Source organism: Pezoporus occidentalis, unplaced genomic scaffold, assembly GCF_034315485.1.
Source record: "Pezoporus occidentalis ecotype Australia unplaced genomic scaffold, CSIRO_AGI_Poc_V1 ctg75, whole genome shotgun sequence".
Lineage (NCBI taxonomy): Eukaryota > Metazoa > Chordata > Aves > Psittaciformes > Psittacidae > Pezoporus > Pezoporus occidentalis.
In genome coordinates this window covers 1,105,614-1,127,875 of record NW_026916104.1, presented here as the reverse complement: position 1 = coordinate 1,127,875, position 22,262 = coordinate 1,105,614, and the positions used below count along the sequence as shown (strand labels likewise).

At 41.5% G+C, this 22,262-nt stretch overlaps 1 protein-coding gene across 3 annotated transcripts in view; it reads left to right on the top strand.

The window, feature by feature from the left end:
• Positions 1-21,913, top strand: part of COLQ (collagen like tail subunit of asymmetric acetylcholinesterase) — a 46,193-nt gene extending 24,280 nt beyond the window's left edge. For 2 of the 3 annotated variants that reach the window (XM_062602085.1, XM_062602083.1), the window contains exons 7-17: positions 1,833-1,895; positions 2,944-2,970; positions 3,627-3,671; positions 4,395-4,430; positions 5,282-5,362; positions 9,802-9,898; positions 11,842-11,981; positions 14,783-14,902; positions 15,481-15,601; positions 17,541-17,643; positions 19,497-21,913. In XM_062602085.1, coding sequence (XP_062458069.1) covers positions 1,833-1,895; positions 2,944-2,970; positions 3,627-3,671; positions 4,395-4,430; positions 5,282-5,362; positions 9,802-9,898; positions 11,842-11,981; positions 14,783-14,902; positions 15,481-15,601; positions 17,541-17,643; positions 19,497-19,566 — 903 coding nt within the window. In that variant the 3' untranslated portion in view covers positions 19,567-21,913. The remainder of the gene's footprint in view (positions 1-1,832; positions 1,896-2,943; positions 2,971-3,626; positions 3,672-4,394; positions 4,431-5,281; positions 5,363-9,801; positions 9,899-11,841; positions 11,982-14,782; positions 14,903-15,480; positions 15,602-17,540; positions 17,644-19,496) is intronic. The other variant, XM_062602084.1, reaches the window with a different exon arrangement.
• The last annotated feature ends 349 nt before the right edge of the window (positions 21,914-22,262 follow it).

Genomic DNA, 22,262 nt, shown 5'->3' with positions numbered 1-22,262 from the left:
GGACCCGCTTTGCTACTGCTGAGTGGTTGCTTCCTCTTCATTTATTATGGAAAAGCTTCAGGACAGTCCTTTGCTGAGTATAATATCATGTGAAATCTATACAGCTCCTTACAGAAGCCGCAGCATATGGCGTTTCTACTGGGACTTTTGAGATAACTTGCTTCCCTTCAATTCAGTACGCATCAGGAAAAAGGACTGCACGCAATGTTTAGTTCAACGCTACATTTTCCAGTAAATCTTTGACTCTTCATTTGCTCCATGGATGCTTGTGCCACCACCTCAGAGGACTGCAAGAATTATAGTAGATGACTTCTGAATTCAAGCCACATCTGGAAAACAGACCCTCAACCCTAACACATCTTCAATGTGTTAGATGAAAAACATCATATTATAGAATGTAGGCAAGCAACAAGAGTGTTGCTTAAAAGGAGACAACGTTCACTTTGAACTGTGAGATAGGAAATGGTGTCCCCCCTGAAAACGCACTGTGTGCTGTGATTTCTGACAGTAGGGGCAGTGAGGGTAGAAGGAAGCTTCAATTACCTCCTTCTCTCACAGACTTAGTACTAAGAGCAAGGTAGTCAGAAAAATCATTCACTTGGCCTTTCCTTATGTAAGCTCTAGTTTTATTTACCAAGTCTTCCTACTTTTGATATTATCTCCTCTTTGCCTATTGTTATGCTTTTTCATCACACTTCTAGAAGCATCCTTCATATTCAGTAGTAATACTTTTTCCTATACTTTGACTGCAAGTGATACTTGCTGTTTGATTCCAATTCTTCTGCTTTTATTGTCTCCTCTGATACCTGTCTCCTGTGTTCCTTAGATGAGTTCACATTTTCATTTCGCCTTGTCTTTATAAATTTCAGATTCCTGCTTGCCAGTAAAGGCTCCAGTCAAATAGAGGCCAGCAGATCTCTCTGCTCGTTTCCATTGGTTGTGTCTCTCTTTCCTTTCTCTCCTTCTCATCTCTCATCTTCCCAGACTACTCATCTTCTCTACAGTCATTTACTGCATCCTCTTCTTGCTGTAACTCTCCAGTAAGATGCTCTTTGTTTTGTTTTGCTTTGTTTTTTTTCTCTCATTCCCATCTCTCTGCTTTATGGTTTTTAGCTGTGTCTCCTTACTTCTCTTTCTTTGACACAATGTTGGTCTAATCCTTACTTCTACTTTGTTTCTTCAAGTCCTTTCTGAGCTTCTGCTGGGGCAGCAGCCAATGTGAGAATCCTCTTCATTTCTGGGACAGTGAAAGCCAAAGGAGAATGAGAGCCATCTGTATTCTGCTGTAGTGCTACTGCATGTCTGCGGGGACTACTCCGAATTTCACGCTAGATATAATTAGCTGGCAGCAGCCAGAGAAGTTGTTGTAAAGCCTTTTCATGATTTACTGGCTCCAAACCACTGTAAAGCACATTATGTCTCAGAGCTGCAATAAAACTACTCACTATGTTTTCCCAAGCCATAAGGACTTGCAGCAGAATACCTTTATTTTCTGCAATTCAGTGGAAGTGATGCTGGGTAGAGATGATGCACCTTCATGCAGAAAAAACGATGCACTGCTGCTTCTAATTTGTTTGCATGTCCTTTGATAGCATCTGACAAAACTGAAGCAGAAGTTACGCATCCAAGAAAATGCCAATAGAAGGATAAGATAACATATGAGGACTCAGGCAGGATATAATTGAAATACAGAGCTCTGACTACAATATTACACCAAGGTCAGACTTGTCTCAATCATTTGACGTAAAACCTCAACTGCTAAACTGTCAGACATTCAAATATGACCTCATCAGAGAGCCACAATGAATAACTCTCTTTATTGACCCCTTTAGGGTGAAAAGGGAGAGTTGGGTGTGATGGGATTGCCAGGTACAAGAGGACCAATGGGCTCCAAGGTTTGTTAACCAAATGCTGCATTTTCAGACATATTGGTTTCTAACGCTCTGCTGACAGCTGCTTCCCTCATGAATTGGCTGGATAGCATTTGTCAAGATGCATCTTTTCTAATACAGCTTAAAAGATGTGTTCTTCAAGCAAGGTTATGTTGTCTGGTTGGGCTTGGCTGTGTTTTTGGCTTTTCATAAAAATGCTTAGGTATAAATTATTCTAATGCAAAAATTTATGTTAAAAGCAAAACTCATATATAATTGTATCCCACTAGAAAACTGGAGTTGTTAAGTATATCTGAGGCATTAAATCATGTCTGCAGTGTTTTCCACCCACCTCACAAGACTGGAGATCATTTTGGTCCTCTACTAAATCTATGCATATGTATTGACAGTCAGATAGAAAGCACAGTTTGGTCTGAATGTTCTAGTGTCTGCACATCATGGTCTATAGCACAGCCTTTGCCTTTACAAATTTAAGCCACAATATTTTTAGGTACTTGAAAAAGATTGTGCAGTCAGTTTATTCAAATAAAGGACTAGAAAGAAGAACTGAATACCCTTGTTTATTGTATGTTTCTGAAAGAAAAACTTGTTTTTATAGTAATCTTCACATTGAAAGATTACTTACATATAATTTAGAGATGTTCCGGGGCGGGGTTGGGGGGGGGGGGGGACAGACGGACGGACCTAAACCCAACAACCCAGAAGAAGAAGATTATTGCTAAAAATATTTTAGATTGTTAATTGTGTCATCTAAGGCTTTATTCAGCTACATTTTATCTCGCTTGTTTCAATTTTAAAGCAATATCAAACCTGCTGGCTTTACCCGGCTTTTTCATGTTGGCTTTTGGGCTGAGTTGTCTTGCCTTTAATTCATGTTTCATAGTTCTGTTTCAGTGCAATTTTAGAAGCTGTAAATATTCATTTGCATTTACAAGTTGATGCAGTTAATTATTTGTGCTTCACTCTTTTTCTTCACTTCAAAGTTTGAAAGTTCAGCTTCTTGGGTGATGTTGAAAGCCAGAAGCATTAAAGTGTCTATCATTCCCTTTAGGGTTTTCCTGGAACTAGAGGAGAAAAGGTCAGTGTGACAACAGAATAATGTGTAATTTAACCATTGGAAACAGTTATGCAAAAAAAGTAACTGTAGAAATGAGACTGGGTTTTGATGGGGGGAAGTCCAAAGGTCCCACTGAGAAATGAAAACAAGCATCAATAAGGAGCACAGTCTTGTGTTTTCAGCTGGGATACTGAAGAAGTGAGTTTTACACCCTGTCTTGTGAACAAATTACTACAGTGCACCTCACTACAGCTTCTCCATCTGTAGAATGGGTATAATAATTCTTTGTTGTCCCTCTGGTTTATTTAGGCTATATATATATATACATTGACACACAGACAGTTTTTACTGTAAGACCTTACAGTGGAACCTCAACTTAGATGAAGCCAAGTGGGGAAAAAAATCAAGTTTAGAAGCATTATATCCAGGAAAGCACCTATTTAAAGTAATTATCTGGGGAGAATGAGTCCCTTTTCCTGCAAGCCTTACTTTTAATTCTGTTGTAATGTCAATGAAAGTAGAAAGGAAACATTTTAGGGTATCAAACCATATGCCTCACTCTGAAGATAATACTGTATTATGTGTGACTCTAAATAACGCCTCATGTGAGAAATATTTATTGCTTCCTCATGAAATGGTAGTAATTAAGCTGTTATTGCCCTGTTATCTCCTTCCAGGGATCCAGAGGTGACAGGGGTGACAAAGGAGTCAAAGGAGACCAGGTAATTTTCTTTTCCAAATAGCTGTGAGCTTTAGCTGAATGTGCACATGAGGACTAGCGTACTTCTGATGGCAAAAACCAGGAGTGGCTTGGAGGAAGGGAGCCTGGAGGCATCTTCCTTGGAGGGCAAGAATGGGGAGGGAAGGCAGTGGTCCTGCCTGATGGGAGGGTGGTAGCATCCATGTCCATGTGCCCTTCAGTGCCAGCACACAGTGAGGGAAGGAATTCCTTGGGGATAACCTCAGTCTCTCCTGGCCTGTACAGTCCAGAACCACAACAGCTTGCCAAAATGGTTTTAAGTGGTGAAGGATAATGCTGAGGATAGGAGGGAAAAGGAGGGGTTAGATTCATGGCTTGGGGGTTCTTTTAACTGAGAAAGGAAAAGTAAACTGTTTCTGATGTAAATGGAGAAATGCTATTCCAAAATGCAGGAGCTGTCCAGGTAGCAGAGTTGCCTGCAGACAAAATACGATCAGGATGTTCTTGCTGGAGAGGAAGCAGGTGGCAGAGGAATAGTGTTACTGTACAAGGGGATTTACAGTAAAATTGTGCTTATAATTCTCCACCTACTGCATCGCCCACAGTGCTGAATCACAGTGTGGGTTTCTTTAACCAGTATCTGGTTAAGTACATGGCACTTGTTCTTCTTGCATCCAGGGAAGGTGCTGCTTTGGCAAAGATGACTCCACATCTTTTTATAATTTTTTGTCCTTTTATTTTGTAGGGAGAAATAGGCTTCCCTGGAATGCTGGGACAAAAAGTAAGTGGGTGTGGTGTGTTGGGGAGCTGTGTTAAGTTAAGGGTCAATCAGTGGCTTCAGGGACATCCTGGAAAGTATAAGACATTGAAAGTCATACCTGACTTCTTGGACTGATGATCAAATTCTTCAGACCTTTTATCTTAGGAGAAAACCCTGAAATTTAGCCATTTGGTGTTTCTCTTTTTTCCTCAGAACACTGGTTTAGTTATAATTTTCCTCCTGTTTAATATAATCAAACCCTTGTTTACAGATTCATAACTGCCCTAATTGTTTGGAGATTCTTCATTTGAAGCTAATAAATGTTTCCTTCTTGGTACTCTGAATTCAAATGACACTACTACAAATGGCAGTGGTAACCCTGACCAGTTTTTATGTCATCATAAGTCTCTACTTGAAAAACAATAAAATTTGGATGTTGGCTTCTGGATAGAAACTCTGAAGGAGGATAATTTTAAGATGTAATCAGATCTTGTCTCTGAAATTAGGATAAGGAAATAATAATTGTTTCTAAGGAGGCTAGAAGATGAGTGAATTCACTTCCCTTTCCATGAGTGATTTTATTATACATCCATCTTAACAGCAAAGCATGATATTGCCAAGGCGTCAGAGAGTTTTGCTAGCCTTGGCCTCTCCAAGTCTCTGAGCATGTTTCTGATCTTTCCGTTTGGCCTCCTCTTCAATAAGGATTTTTCAGGGAAATTTTAAGCAATATTTTTTACTTTACACTTGTTTGAAAATATTTCATTGAATTTTGGATTTTTGAGAAAGAAACAGTGCCAGCATTATCCAGAGGAATCATGTGAATCTTGTACTCACATCCTGCTTCCTTCCTTCCCTCTGCACCCACCAAGGGAGAGATGGGCCCGAAGGGACAATCGGGAGTACCAGGACACAGAGGACCTATAGGAAGACCTGGAAAACGAGGCAAACAAGTAGGATCATGGCTTTTCCTTTTCCTGTGACTCGTGGCATATGTGTGGTGTGTGCTTGTGTGATACCAGGCACTTTATCACATGAGGAACAGACAGAAACTCTGAAGCCCCTCATATGCATGTACAGCCTACGCAGGAGTTAAAGCCTCAGCTTTAGGGCTGGAACCTTACCTGTATCATTCAGCTCTCTGGCCTTGCAACATGGGGAAAATCATATTTTTCCTGTCTTGGTATTGAACTCATTGAATAGAGCTTGAGCAGACCATGAACACCTCCTTGGAGTCCTAAGCAACACAGAGCTACAGTCTCAGCCCCATCTGATGGCTAGATAGTTGATACAAGGTTCAGGTCTTAGACAGTGTGGGATATAACATTGTGGTGCCTTACACTTTGTAGATCCTAACCATGAAGGTGACTTAGGGAGCAGGGCTGCTTGATTTACAGGCAGGCTGCAATGGCAAATGGGATATATCTAAAATTCAACAACCAATACCATCCTCTACCTCTCACAATAACAGGTTCCTGGGATGAGTGAAAGAAGGTTTGTAGGGAAACACTTGTTTTCTGAGCCTCTGAATGGGGAGAGGAATTGCTGTTGATGCTACAAAATCTAATTCTTCCTCACCTGGGAGGAAGCTGTGGGCAGAAAGGGCAGCATTAGCATCCTGCAAGGGAGGTCCCATTGCCTGTGCATGAATTTTCTCCCTGGCTCACCATTGTCAAGAGGTACACTACTGCTAACAAAACCACTGCTTGTGTGCACTAGCAGGAGCTGTCTGTATGCTAGGAATCGTGTGCTGTAACAGATTAAACTGGGGGGGGGATAAAAAACGCTGGTCTATATGTCCAACATGCAGCCTTGTATTGCATTGTAATGCACGCTGGGTTTCTAGCACAGGTATGAAGTGTTTATCCAGTGTATATTCAGGCTCTGCCCTTGCTGCCTAGCCTGCCTGGAAGATGCTTTCTGTCCACACTATCCAATTTGGTTGATTCAGGCTTTGCGCAGACCCAAGTGTTGGTCAGCACAGATCAGTTTTCAGAGCCACAAGGTCTTGGAGGTGTTTGGCATGCAGTGCAAAGAACCAAAGCACTAAAACGCCTTCTCTGTTTCTCCCATTTCCTCTGTTAACTCTAAATCAAGATTGCTGTGTTAGACTAGATATTTATATGGCAGTTCTCACCATAGTACTGCATGCCAGGGACAGATTCTTCTGCTCTGAGAAAGGTCAGGAAGACACATAGTGACTTTAAGGGATGGTAATCTTGTAAGGAACCTGTTCAGGAATGGGGTAGCTGACAAACTGTCCTTATTTAGAGTTCAAAATAATTATGCTGGTAGAACTATTTTTTTCAGACTTTCAGAGGAATTGTGAAGACCAGGAGTTGTGTGTAAATTTGGTATTGACTCGTCCACCATAGCATTTTCCAAGGAGGAGGTAGCAACATTAGTACAATTACCTGTTCAAGTCACCAAATGGGCCTCTTTGAGTGCACCTTTCCTTTTGTATTCATTTTAAACAATGATACTGGGGGTACGAAGGAGACCAGTTCCTGGTGCTCTGAATTGCTGCCTCAGAGCCTGTTTCTTTCTGCTGACCAACAGGGAAGGGAACCTGTTCTCACTGCGCTGACTTGGTGTTAACGTACATCTGTATCTGCTCAGACACAGGAGCTTGTAGATGAGGTGATTAATAGGCTTAGCTGAATGTATTTTATTTGCAGTATGGTTATGCCCAGCACTGCAAACAGAGGCACATCTGCTGCTGGGGCTTTGATGCTGTCAGCTAATATCTGAAGTGAAAAAATAGCCAGTGTGGGGAAAACCTAAAAGTTGTGTGTTAGGAAAGGAAAACAGGTCACCAAGTAGGGAAAGTCTGTGCAAAGTACGTCTGCTTTGTGACCCACAAGAAATGGGGCTTTTGTCCTTGGTTTGTCGGGTTTTAAAAGCTGATGTGTGCTCTCTCCTCTTTTGGTTTTGCTTGTTGTTTTTATGAACCGTGCTCATCTGTCCTGCCAAAGTAATACGCACACAATGTCTTTCTATAGCACAAGGCAAAGAGAAGACACAGCACCTGAACACAGCATGTTCCTTACTTGACCTGCAACATTTTGTCACATTCTGCCATGTCTTAATCACAAAGTGGTGGCATAAGGCATGCCATAATTTAAGGCAACAATCAGTGTGACTGAAAGAACTGTAGTCTGGCCCTAAATTAGGATTTCTAGGCCCAAGGCTCAATACACAAACCTTTCTTATGCCCTGAAAGCAGTTTTAGTATTGATCTTCTGCATGAAAACCTTTCTTTTTTTCTAATCCTTTGAAAAAACTTGAATGTGGTATTTTAAGGCTCTGTGGGTCTGGGTGCTGCCTTTAAGTGCTGTAGTTGTCTGGCTGTTTGTTCAACTGAGAAGATAGTTTCCATCAACATGGGGCCATTTCCTGTCTCTTGATCCCGCTGACATCCCTAGATAAAAGCAGCTAAATTAGGAAGGTGTCACTTCCACTTCCATTTCAAGATGTGTCTTGATTATCTCACTGACTTCTTCAGCTCTCCCTTGCCTCTGGGCAGGCTCTTCCTAAAAGGTGACCAGGAGGTGGGAGTCACAAGTCACAGCCTCACTGCCCTCTGAGCTATAACACTCAAAGCTTCGTAACTTGGGACTTGACCCTAAGGAGCAAGTCTAGGGTTTCAGTCTTGATAAGGAGCAATGACTCAGGGCTTTAGACAACGTTACTTTGAAAGAAAGGAAGGGAATATAAATATTGTCCCTGGGGAAAGCTTCTCTGAGTGCCATGTGTACATTTGAAAAGAAGCAAGCAAGCATGTTTAATATAAATCTCCACCATTATTATTTAATCCATCTGTGCTAAGCAAGAGAGCCTTAAGCAATCACTCCTCCAAAGCAGGAGACATAGAAGACAGCTCATTTTCAGGCAGTATGTGTCCAACTGGCACTGGCTTGTCTCTGCCAGATCACTGTTCTGTGGGGGAAAGAGGTTTCCCACAGACTTCTTTGGGGCTACAAAATCCTGGTCTGCTCATTCTGTGTTGCATAATGTAAGAAGTAATTAGGAATCAGCATCATTGACATTCACATAAATCCTGGATGAGTTTGATGGCACAGAGCTTACCTAATAGGATTAAACAAGGCAAATATTCGATTAAGTTCTTTATGGGGCATGGCAAAATCAACCTTCCTCAACATTCAAATGTATCCATGGGATATGAGATATTATATAACAACAGATTATTTTAGCATACTTAACCCCATATGCTCTATTACTCTGAAACCGGACATGTAACCACTCATCATAAGCCCGTGAATTTACATTAACCTAGAATTACGCCATCTTTGAGGAACTCATCTCCCTTCTTATTAAAAGAAAGCTTACACAACATACATCATTTTTGTTATGCTAAATAATGTATGCTGTCGCATAAAATCAAATCAGATATTTACACTTTAAGCTATGTAATATGCTTCCGAAATATAAAGCTGAGAAACCCAAGCCTTGGAGAGTTGCATGAGCAGGAAGATAAATATAGGTATTTTTAATAGGTGTTACCATATTAAATTCAGGAGTATAAATATGAAGGTGCTGAATAGTTGTAGGGTGAAAATTTCAAATGCCTAAGGTCATGGCTGCAGAAGCAGGATCCCATGAGGCAAATTACAGATGATTTTGCAGAATATTAGCTATTATATGGTAACTGTGTGTAAGCTCATCTCCCATAGATAAATGTTACAGCACTTTGACTGAGAGATAAGGTACTGGAGAAACGCTATTTGTCAGTATGGGGTTGCCACACACTAGCTTGCACTTCTTAAAGCCAAGCCCTTGCTTACCTTGTGATTTGTTAACGTAGCTCTACCTGTGGTGGCAGTCAAGGAGATACAGGAGTCCAGGCGCCTAAGGTACTTCTGGAAACAGTGTGGGCATCAAAGTCATTAGTGTCCTTCTGAAAGATGGCCCCCTAAGACTGGGAAATGTCACTGTGGAAGCCCTTGCTGACTGCTTAGTGATTTGTCTCTTTTTTCAGTGTCTATTACTCCAGTAACTAAGGGTTTCCAGGATCAGCTATTTCAGCTCCACCAGCCCTTTCTGTCTGAGCTGCACTGACAGTTATCAGGGGTAAAAGGTATCCTTGAAGAAAGGCTATCAAATAATTGAAGTCAGGGTGATTCCTCACTCCACACAGAGCAGAATTCTGGGACCGTCCACATTTAGGAGCAGAAGCCCTGCCTGGACACACTTTTCTGTCTCCAGGTAGAAGAGGACAGCACCTCTTCATTGAGGTGGTGGCTATGAAGCTTGTGCTGCATGCTTCTACTGCAAATGTCTTGGCTTTCTTGAAAGGGAAGCCACTGCTGGCTGGAAGAGGTTGTGTGTTATGAATAGTTTATCAAATAAATGGATGTCTCCTCTCTCCTAGGGGCTGAAGGGAGACACCGGACCTGCAGGTGTCATGGGTCCACCTGGAAGGCCTGGTCCTTCCGGCCAGCCAGGCCCCCCTGGACCTTCAGGATCAGGTAAGCAGTGTCCCTTCCTCCCTAGCCCCTCCTGACTCATCATATATGCCTACATAGGCCCCTTTACAAAAGGTGTTGCAGGTATGCATTTGATTCTCCACTGACAGCAAGCAGAGGATTTCTCCTGAAGGCAGGTCATGCCATCCTCGTTCCATTGTAAGGATTCTATACCTCACTTTAAAGCCTACATTTTGGCTTCTGATGTTTCAAAGAAAAAAAAAAAATACGGGCTTAAATGGTTCCTGTGGGACTTTGGTAGATGGGGATAATGAAAAGCCATCTGGCAGCCTTGGAGGGACTAGTTAATCTCCACCATCAAAGGTCTGCAGCTTCTCCAAGTGTCCTGGCTTACAGTGGAAGACGGGTTTCTGATCAACATACACTGTGCAGCTCTGTAAAAGCAAACCAGATAAAACTCAAGTCACAATGGCATTAAGGAAAGAAAGGAAGAGGAGGGACAGGAGTCAGTGGGGGGAAAAGGCAGTGGAGAAAAGCTTTAATTAAGTGCTGGAGATCTGTGCTTGCTGCAGTTGTGAGTGTAGTAGAAATCATGAGAAAAATCTTGTAACTGGTAGTTGTACAGCTTCAAAGATATGCATGCACATGAACTCTGTAGGACCAAGTGTAGACATGAAGGACAATACACAGCCCACAGTGTTCAGTGACTGGATATATTCTAAGGTATCTGAAAACAAAAGCAAAGCCATCTGGAAACTACTGTTGTTTCAAATGGACAACAGCTGCTTTTACTGCAGCTGATCTGTTCAATGTCCTCTTCCATTTTGCTTTCCCTTTTTCTTCCCTTGTTTACATCTGTGAGCATAAGGTCTCTTCTTGTGGTGATGTGGAAATGGTACCTCTGTGAAGCTGGGGTTTGCTTCAGAATCTTCACATACCTCATGTCTCCCATTATGAAATGTCTTTGTCTTGAGATTGAAATAATTCCATCCATGGAAAGTTTATGTGGTGTCAGGCTTGTTAATCTTTTTCCTCTAGAATATAAATTCTCATCCTAAAAGACCTTGCTGTAATGATGTCACTGCTTGCAGTATGAATGTGCTGGCTCACAGTCTAATTCTGCAGAGTAGCGCATCCTTGCCAAAGTTTGAAGTCAAAAAGCAGTATTTCTTACATTTTAATTTACAGCTCTCCTGTATTTCTAGTTGTCTTTTCTATCTCTGAAACAGCATTGCTCAAGTGGTTATATAAATGCACAAGTCCTATGCGTTGTGGATATGCACATAGACTGACTCTGCTAAATTTGGTGCATAGATGCTATAGAGTGATCTGTGTGTTCACCATGTCCTAAATTTCTATTGATTGAAACAGACTGATATTTGTTCTAAGCAAATAGTGTCTCTTTCTCTGCAAACCTGGTAGAAAATTTAAAAAGAGAATAATGTGACTGTGGTACAAACTTTAGTCTTTCTCCTGAAGTGCTGGAATTGGTGGTTCTGCTAATCATAGAATCATAGGATTCATAGACTCAGAATGGTTTGGGTTGTAATGGACCCTAAAAATCATCCATTTCCAAGCCTATGCCATGGCCAGGGACACCTTCCACTAGACCAGGTTGTTCCAAGCCCTGTCCAACCTGGCCTTGAACACTGCCAGGGATGGGGCAGCCACAGCTTCTCTGGGCAACCTGTGCCAGTGCCTCACCATCCTCACAGGGAAGAATTTCCTCCTAATATCTAATCTAAATCTGCCCTCTTTCAGTTTAAAACCTTCTCATGTTGTCCTATCACTACATGCCCTTGTAAAAAGTCCTCTTCCAGATTTCTTACAAGGTAATCTCTTCCCTCAGTTCACAGTGAATTCAGTGGGAGATATGCGTATCTGAAAGCTTATATCCACCTGACCTGTACTTTTTCCACTAAGATTGTGTTTGTGATTTGTATATTAATTTCTCAACAAGGGCAACCTGGTATTTTGCTTCCTAGGGCAATTCGCAATAGGACCAAAAGGGGAAAGAGGACTTCCAGGACTTCCAGGGAGATGTCTTTGCAGACCCCCACAACACATGAGTAACCCACCATATGAGGAATCTGTGTTTGGACACAGTTATCCAAAAGTCCCTGTGGTAAGCAGATTTTCTGGGAGATGGTGTGAGCAGTTCTTAAGTAGTTTTATTGTAAGAGGTGGTCTACTCACTAATATTTTTGATTTAAGACGGAAGATGTCTGTATGTGGGCAATGTGTTATTTCTAGCATCCAAAACCTCTGCAATCCAGTTGGTGCAAAAGAGTTTGGTCTCGTAACTAGTCTGAGGGTTTTGTGATTGTGGTGCTGAAATGCAGCTGTTTCAAACCATCAGTAATGCAGCATGTGTTTAGAAACCTTTTTCAAGCCTTAGGATGCTCTCTTTCATCTTCTACTGTACATACGTAAACTGTTCTCTTTATTTCAGTAAACTGAAATATATTTCAGATTGGTCTGTGAAGTCTCTTTCTTGATTATTTTTTGTATCTTCTTCTGCAAAAACAGTGATTTTAGAATTGAATATTGGGATCCCAAAGCACGGGCCATCTACCTTGAAGCAAAAATGAGTCTCTACAAACCGTGGCAGTCAGATTTCTGAGCTCCTGTCTGTAGACATATGCTTTGAATAGCTGATTTCAATCTTCAGCATCCTTGAAAGCATTTAAGTAGGCAAATTGGGCACAGCAATTCAAAGGAGAAGTCATTGGTGGAAGGTTACTTAGCGATTTTTCATCTCTGATTTCTTTGGACTTTGTAAATACTGTTTCTGCACATTTTCCTTCTGCTGGGCCCTGCCTTATTATTCTGTGCATTGTAGCACTCAATCAGCAATAAAAATGCTGCCTTGCTGCTGTGTACCAGCACAGCCCAGCCACTCCACTCATGCATGGATATTGCTGGTGTCTGGTCCCCTCTGAACGACAAAAAGCAGCAATTAGCTGTGTTAACTTTCCCATCTGTCACGTTGTCAGGAAGCTGTTACAGTGTGTGAAAAGGACCTACTCGCAACACCTCCCATTAAACCGGGTCATTGAACTCAATCTTCTGCTTGAGTGTACTGCAAGTCTTGTCAGCTGCTCGTTCATCCCTTTCTCTGTTGCATTACAAAAAAAAACCCATTGTTTTGAAAATGTAATGGTGAGAGAATAAAGTGCATGAAATAAATGTGCATATGGCATCACGCTGCATGCTATTGCAAAAAAACCTATCATGTGCTTCATGGCTGGAGAACTTGTAGGAAAAGGTATAAGGCTTGCAATATTCTGTGTAGGTCTTCCTTCTCCATCAGGCAGTTTCATATTAGATCTTAAAAGATGGAAATGAGAATGTGACCACCTAATAATATAATACCCTGCTCTATCACTGTGTACCCTCAATTGATGATGATCAAATGCCATTTTGTCCTCAGAAATGTGGGATGACAAAGCAGCAAACCTCAGCTCTCTGGAAGTGGAGCACACACATAGCAGCAGTCCCCGTACCCCTGCCCCATTTGTTTTACTCCCTGGAGTGTCAAGAGCAGGAACTTAAACATTGCTGTTATTTATTCTGTTCAGATCCCCTGTTCAGATCAAAGCAGCAGCTTTGAAGCCTTCCTTGTACCACTTGGAAACTATTGTCAGGGTTTCTATAGCTGTACACGGAAAAGACCCAGAGATAGTGCTCTGTGCCCCAGTCCCAGTGTCGAGTGCTTTGCCAAAGCATCATCCTTCTGCAGCAAGTCCCCGGTGCACTCACCCGTTTGCCCATCAGCTCCTGCAGTGCCAGTACTGCCAGAGAGGGGAGAGGCCGGGAAACAAAGCACTGTTCTTCTGTCAGTGGCTAAGGTTCATTCTGGTTTTTAAACCTTTTGCAATTTCAAAGGCCAGTGTCTGTAACAGAGAGCACAGATCTGCTATTGATTTCAAGGGAAATTAGAGCTCTGGGGCTGGGGCTTGAGCTCCTGAGCACAATTACAGGATCAGTTCTTTATTGGCGTTCTATTTCTTTGCTTTCTTTCATTCAAGCTGAAGGCAATTTTATTCAGTGCTTTTTTAATGAAATTGGCCTTTGTTGAGGGCTATGGGAATATTCTGCTATGTGAAAATTTCAGGGTATTTTGCTTTAAAAAGAGCTAATTCTGTTTCTGCTGGTGGGGATCAGGCTCAGCCCTGAATCCATTTTGACCAGAAGCACTCCATTTGCTTTTTCTTAATTTAAAAATGGTTTAATCTTGCTAAAATTAATTTAGTTAAACTGCTGAAGGGAGAGACTGTTTCCTAATGCCCCTTACAGCCCATTGCAGCCGCTGAGACATTTTAAAAAAGGGTAAGAGAGCAGCTCATCCTAATTTCTCCATTTTAAACTTCTTTTTTTCTATTTAATTGGAGACTTGGCTTTAGACCAAAGTGCATGCATATAAAGAAACATGCATTTCAATGCAAATTGAGTCTAAATAAAATACAAGGTAGTAAAAGTGAAGGTTGCATTGAGTGATGAGTTATTTGCCTAAAACATTACAGACGAACCTCCAAAAAGCATGTATGCCCATGTGGATTTTGCAGTTGTTCCAGCCTTTAACCATTTGAGCATCTGACAGTTTTCCTCAGCAATGACTGTGCATAAGTGTTTGCATGCTCATTACCTGTGGAAGTACCTGCTGTAATAGGGGCCATTGGAGCCATAGCTGGGTGCTCAGGAGAGGCAGTTCTCCTTTGGAAACTTGTGTCTCACTGATCACAAAGGAGCCTTTTATGGTCTGGCAATCAGGGGTGTAAGTTCTCACACCAGTCTGTATCTGGAAAAAACAAAACGTTTTTTCTGTGTGATTATTTAACTATGTGTCTGTTGGCAAAACTAGATTCTGTGAGAAGCCAAACTGCTTCAAGAGGGTCACCAATCACCTCTTTTTCTGTGCCCCAGATTTTTGTGGTGAATAATCAAGAAGAATTGGACCGGTTAAACACAGAAAATGCCTTAGCTTTTAGAAGAGATCAGAGATCTTTGTATTTCAAGGATACCTTTGGATGGCTCCCAGTCCAGGTGAAAATATGACTGTGGTCTCAGAAAACTCGTGAGTGTATGTTTCATTTTTAAATACAGAACATAATGTCTGTACTTAAGGTGTCATATGTAGAAAAAGCTCGGTTTTGAGCACTGCCACAACTGTACATAGTTCTGTGATTTTTGTTCACAGGAGTCTTAATTACTGAGGCATTAACTCATCAGAGTTGCAGGTTGTGATAACACCTCTGTGAACCAGGCTCCACTGGTGAGCAAAATGGGGAATTACAATAGTAAAGAACTTTTTTTATTTAATACAAAATGAGGCAAAACTCACCGGGGTACAAAGGTATGGAAAAACACAAACCCTGCAAACCAAACCTGTGGATTTCATTTTTGCTTCGTGTTGCTAAACTAAGTCCTGCTGAAATCAGGAGCAGGATATCTCTTCTGTCCACTGGATTTTTAATCAGATTCTGTATAAACTCTGTGAGCCACCAAATAGCGGGATATGAAAACCTGGTTGTGGGATCTGCCCCCCACAGCCGTTCACCTCGGCTTGCTAGCCAGGCTGCTCATGGTCCAGTTCAGTAATCGCTGTGTGTTTGTTTGGCCAGCTATCCCCTTTCTATCCCATGGATTACCACTTCGAGGATGGCAATACTTGTGGAGATGGGATTGTACAGGATGGGGAAGAGTGCGATGATGGCAATACGGTTGTGACTGATGACTGTATAAGTAAGTTACAGCACATCAAGAGAAGCCTCTTTCTAACTGGGAAGGTGCATTAATTGTTTCCACAGGGTAAACTGCTGTGTAAGTCACACAAGTACTGCATGGCTTGTGGATAGAGTGCAGAGGAGTTAGGTACAATAGCCATAGTGTGAAAACTGAGGTCCTCTGTGCATGTGGATGTTACACACCAGCACAAGCTAGATCCTGGGTCCAGTAAAACCGCTTTGGATTTTGTTATTCACTTGCATAGGGAAGGTGTCAGCCTTCACTACCTTCACAGTTTGGTTTATATAACATTTGATTCCTGTCTAATTGAGCTTCCTTTCATTTTGATGGTTGTGGATAGCAAAGAGCATGTAAGCATACAAGCAGCTGCGGCAACCTTCATATCTACCTTTCAGTTACTTTTACCGCTTGATTCCTTCCCCAGAGCACAGCTCTGTACCCTGTCTGCAGCTGACATACATCCAGTTTGGTACTCTGTTAGTTCTAGCAAAGGGATGCTTCTTCACATTTCAGAACCAGCATCAGCTGGCACTGACAGATTAGTTTTTCTTTGTCGTTTATATAGCACTCTGTTCTTTAACCTGACTTTGCAAATGTGGTGCATGCTCTATATGAGTTTACCTATCCACCTGTCCATCACCACGCTTCCTCTTATAACATAGGAATCCCAAACAACTTCTCGATGACAACAGGAAAGAGATTTCAAAGGCAATACTATTGCAACAGGTATAGGAAATCATATAACCAAATATCCCTCTAAGCTTGCCTGACTGCAGAGTAATCCAGCAAGAGAGCATGAGCTCTCCAGCCTCTGAGCATGAGAAAATGATTCAATTAGAATTTGCAATTAACTCTGGGGAACAAGCATGCAGGAAATGATGTTCATTAGTTCTAGTGCCTGCAACATTGTACATTGCTTGTCTGGAGGCACATCATGTTACTTTGCACTATATGCTGGACAAAACTTCAGGTCAGTCGAGGCCTTCTGACAATGATGTGACCTGAAGAGGTATCACTGAGTTACTTGGAAGTGAGCACATTGTCACCCTTCTGCTCTTGTGACTGAACCAAAAGAAAAAAGTTAACCAAATGTTAGGTAGATTTAACTGTAAAATAGGCTTGTTTTACTTGGAAGCATCAATTTCTAATAACAGATGCTTGGTGAAATCAATAATATCTCTTTGTAAGTAACTCACATTACCTCCTACAGATTCCCTATTCTTGAGTGTCCTCTTAATCTGTACCTTAACAGTTTTCCAAGAAGATGTCAAAGGGATTTTAGCTAAATGCATTTGAGTCACACTCAAAAAGCTGAAGATGTCAAAAGCAAAGTCCGGTTGCTAGAACAGCAAACAAACCCACAAATTACAACAGCCTACACTTCAGTCACCATGAAAAAATGCCACAAGGCCCACTCACACCCCAGTCAGTAGGAGTCAGCAGTGGGAAAAACACCTTTTTGGCAATCATAACATACTCTGTTTTAATTTTGATAGACAGGCAATAGGTCTGCATAATTCTGTTGGTATATGGGAACTCATTTGCAGTAGACACATATAGATACCGTGCAATACTGGGTAAAGGTCTAGGCTGGGATTTTCAAACCACTTAAAGACCTCAGAGTGTTCTTTTGAAATTATTTATGTTAACTCTATTTTATGCTTAATTTATTTCATTTTGACAGTAATTATCTGTGTTAATAATAATTATTAGAATGCTGTTGTGATTAGTGTTTCTGTGTAAACAGCTTTAGTAGTTAACCATTCTTTCATATATAGGGAAGAATAGTCCTCCTCCTAAGACAGTTCTTACAGGATGCCCTCCCCAAAATGCCTTGTTTTATACTTTGTCCTTAAAAATCTAGTTCCACTTACCTTACCTGCTTCTTGTACACATGAGGTGCCTTGAAAGTATTTCTTTCTGTATTTTTCACCAGGATGCCGCCGTGCTTACTGTGGAGATGGCTACAGACATGAAGGGGTTGAAGACTGTGATGGAAAGGATTTTGGATATTTGACATGTAAAACATATCTCCCTGGGTGTGTATGACTTTGGTTCAGGGGCTTTTGTTTGGTTGGCTTTTCTTTTTTCTCTTTGCCAGCTTTAACACAAAAAAAGTATTACCCACTTCAAGCTTGTTCCACTGGGACCACTGCAGGCAGTGGGAGAGAAAGACTATCAGATTATTTCTGTATATCATTGACTTTAAGAGCCAAATCTCATCTCTCAGTGATTACCACACACTTCTTATTGTACAAAATGAGTAAAGGTAAATAGACATATATCTGCTCAATATTTGCAAGGTTTCCTCATTTTGTGGCATTATCATTGCATTAATGCTCACCCATAACATGGCAGGAGCAGGAAAGACCATGATACGGAAATGATCACACTGAAGGAAAAAACCCAACAAACCAAACCACAACCTCCAACCTTCCTCCTGTTGCCCTTACCTTTAATGGGTACTGGTATCTTTGTTTCTGAATTAACCCGTCATCTATGGACCTTTCCAAAGACCAGGAAATTCACTGAGCTGCGATACAAAGCCATGCATCTGCTTAGCAATGGCCTTCATTTAAAACGTCTGCTTATTGTTGACTTGCCTTCTCTGCCTTTGTTTAAGCAGCTTCTTCTGGTCAGCATTTTGCCTCCTACAGCAGTACCCCTATTTAACTGTCAGGTATTGTTACTGACTAGCAGGAAACATTTAATTTGCAAATGAAATTAGGCACAGAGCTCCCATCATTTATGGAAGAGTAATGTGCTAATTGACAGGAGTAAGAAACCACAGGATGTCTTTGTAAATCAGGTGCTGTGCTAATCCTTCCATTGTAATTGTTGGAGCACTCCTGGTGTAAGAGATTATCAATATGGAGTACAAGCAAACCTGGCAATCTGAAACATTTTACAAGTATCTCATCTTCAAACAGTTTGTTCTCTACTGTGAAAGAAGAGCAACTGAGATACTTTATTTTTGTGCGTGCAGTCTGTAAATTATCTGCTAAACTAAAGAAAAGGCTGTGACTCATAAGTAAAATGGAATAAGTATGTCAGCAGGCACTCCTGTGGGAGTTTAATCCCAAAGCACCCTTTCCTTCAAGAGCTCTGCTACAACGGTTTTTCCCATTTTCTACTCTTTCCAGTCCCCAAATCCATCCTCTTATTTCACACACCTTCACTTGAGATTTTATGTTGGTTTTCTGAGAATGTGGGTTATCCCAGGGCATAGCTTTGAGGACCTGCTTAATGGCTGCTTAACCCACAGTTTGTGGATAATTTGATGGATGAGTTATTCACTTCCACATATGCTAGCAATAAAAGCTCTGCTCAGGTCTTCAGTAGGTAGAGTCACTGCACTCAATTTTAGTCAGTAGAAAGACTAAAATCACTGGTTTTCCTTATTTTGCAAGGACCTGTACACTCCTTTCTTTTTTTAATCTCGAGTGTGTGCAAGTGTCACTGTCATTATTCCAAGTATGCAAAAAATAAGTTAAAGGACAGGCACAGTCATGCCAGCTGGAGATATTGGAAGTAACTGGAAAAACACTTAACTCAAAGGCTCAGATATTTCATTATACAGTTCCCATGGGTGAGTGCCAAGGCCTCCTGCACCCACCCCCGCTCAAGTCCCAGTGCCCACAGGGATTTTATTCTTTAACTGACATTACCTGGAATTAAATCCTCTCTCATAGTTTCTTCAGGACTCTTGTTTTGCTGACAAGTGGGAGCACAGTGGAGCACTGATGAAATTACCCTCTTATTTTGGTTCCTGTATGTTGAGACTCCATATGGCATTTTCTGATGTTCATCACTCCTACAGAGAGTATATCCAGAATCCACATAATGTGAACTATAGCATACTTTGAAACTGAAATATTCTCTTTTATTTTAGGTCTTATGGAAAATTGCGATGCACTTCTTATTGCTACATCGACTCTACACAGTGTCGATACTTCACATGAGGGGAGCGGAGGTGGGTAGCATCCCACATGCAGCGGGGTGCTAGGTGCTACACTGTCATCTATCCAAGAAGGACTGGGACAAAAAATATACCCACCCACCTCTGTATGAAAGCAAAGAAAGAGACATCATGCTGCTGATGGCCATTTTGAGATGTTTTTCTTTTGTTTTTAAATTGTCAGATTGGGAAAAAAATAGGACCACTGCATCCTGTCTTAATAGAGAAATGTCAAACCGTGTTTGCCAGTAAGACCTTTATGTGGCTGTGGGTGGTGACTCACCCTCCATCACAAATGTCATGTTAAGCCACTGGAAACTGAGTTTCACTAACCAGGAATAACGTGTAACAATTACCTCTTTTTAGCACTGTTAAACCTACATGTAAGATCTTCAGGGTTTCTGTCTTTGAACCTCCTAAGCATAAACACGAAGCATATCTTGGATGCGCTGTTTATAGAGACTTTCTCTTTTATTACAATGTGAACTTTGCAAGTGTTGTATCCACGAGTGATGGCTTCAGTGACATTAAGGGTAACTGTACACCTTCGTGGGTTGAAGGAGCAGATGCCCTTCAGTAAATGCTTTCAGGATCAGAAATCAGCCAAAAAAAACCTAGTTATCTTCACCTTTAGGCTAAGAGATTTGGCTGTGTGCGTCTGCGCGCATGCATAGCAATGCAATCACAGGAGTCCTGAAACTTCAGACCAGAAGGCCAAAAGGACAAATATACTGTGAAATAACCAAGGAGATCTCTCCCACGAGAGAAATCAGACAAGGAGCAAAGATAAAGAAGGAACACTTTTCTGTATTTTTCACCTTTGTGCTAAGCTGGCTGGGATCTGTGTGACCCCGAAGGGGCTGAGACAGCATTGGTCATCTGCCTGAAACTACAGCATGACTATGTACACATTGCCTTCACTCTGGTTTCTGTACTAGAAGGTCTTCTCATTTTCATCCCCTTGTCCATCCAACCTTCATCACTGAATCCCGGTTATATGCTGTTCTCTCCCGTTTGTTGTTTCCACCATTGTGTCTGGGGTACCCCCAGTGTATGTTCTCACTTTTGTATTGCTGTAAATCAGGCCTTGGAGTAGGGTGTTCATGGATGCTTATACATGCCGTGTAATGAACAGTGTAATGTACATGTATTTTTGTTTTTAAGAAAGTTTGTTCAACTATATTAGCTCTGATAGGAGTCAGGGTAATTATGTACTTATTTATTAGTAAGCATTAAAGATCAAATTTCACATGGGAAGCATATTAAATGTTATGTGTGAAAGAGTCTATAACAGAGAAAAATGAAGCAATGGATGTGCAGAATACGGGACTAAAAACCTCAAATCAAGGTGTTATTTTCATACAAGCCCCTCTTTCCTGCTTCACGATCAATGCTGCACACAACTGTTTGAAATGCAAGAGTTATCTGTACCAGTGACAGCACTGCAACAGCCGCACTCACACTGGTACTGCTGTAAAGGTTAAATAAAGGTGGGTGTTGTGTTATAATGATAATGCATTAAAGCAATCAAGAAATGCACACAGCTTTCGCCACCTGTATAGCAGTCTTTAACTCCGCATGTCCAAAGTGATACTGGAAACAACAAAACCCACAGTTGGTGTGCTCTTTGTGTCTATCACTTACTTGGGCTGTTTATGTTGTTATGAAGCCAAGCCACCAGCATCTGTAGCCCAGTTCAAAATTTTCCATCTGGTTGCTTTTCTTCTTTTTAAATAGAGGTCTTAATAAAAGGTCAAGGAACCACTGGGGCAGGAACTTGCCGTAAGCTTTGGAAATCTGGCTGCTAGCACAGCTGCCTTGTAATTTCCCATGCTTGTGCTGTGATGGGTTCCAGCAACGTCACACCATGCAATAGTATGCATCCTGGCAGGAGGCTCCCGAGGACAGCCATGCTTCCTGCAACACATCCTGCTGGTCAGCCCTCCAGATGAACCTTTGGCAATATCTGCCTGGTGTTACTATCCTGGGCTTGGAGACACTTTATCTGAACCCCTCACCTTCTCCAAGGAGTTCATCTCTGCTCCCCAAAAGGCTGGAGTCTTTGGGAAAATTGATGATTCCAGTGGCCTTTCACCTTCATCATTTTTAAAAGCTCCTACCTCCAAAGGACATTGAAGTTGCAAAGCTAAGTGTGTGGAAGGTAGGGAATATAAACAGCAACAGCAGATCTGAGCATGTAGTACAATTGTACTGTGCTGCACATGTTCAGGAAGGGGCATATTGGTCTGGTCAGAAAACATTCACAAAGCATGGATTTTAAATGGACTTCCTTAATACAGCACAAACAATTCAGCATCTTAACAGAAAGAAAGCAATGTAAGATATAAGGGGGGGGGGGAAGAAGACATGAAACAAGTTTCTCTGTCATTATTGTCTTGCTTCCCTCAGATGATAAAGCATGAGGAAGACATCTGGGAAGTTGTTAAGTACATATGATTTAAAAGGCTGCAAAATAAATCCTTCCTCTTTATCTCTGACATACCTGCTTTACCCTTAATTGGGGATTCTTCAGTTGGATGGTGCCTGGACTGCTGTGAAATGTCTTCCCTCCTTCTCTGAGTTCCTTAACATGTGCCAAGACTGATTCAAAAGTTAATTGGGGTATTGCAGTTCCCTGGCCTTTTGGAGCAGCAAATGTTTGTGGGAGAGTTCTCTAGTGATTAGTACACAGCTCTAGAG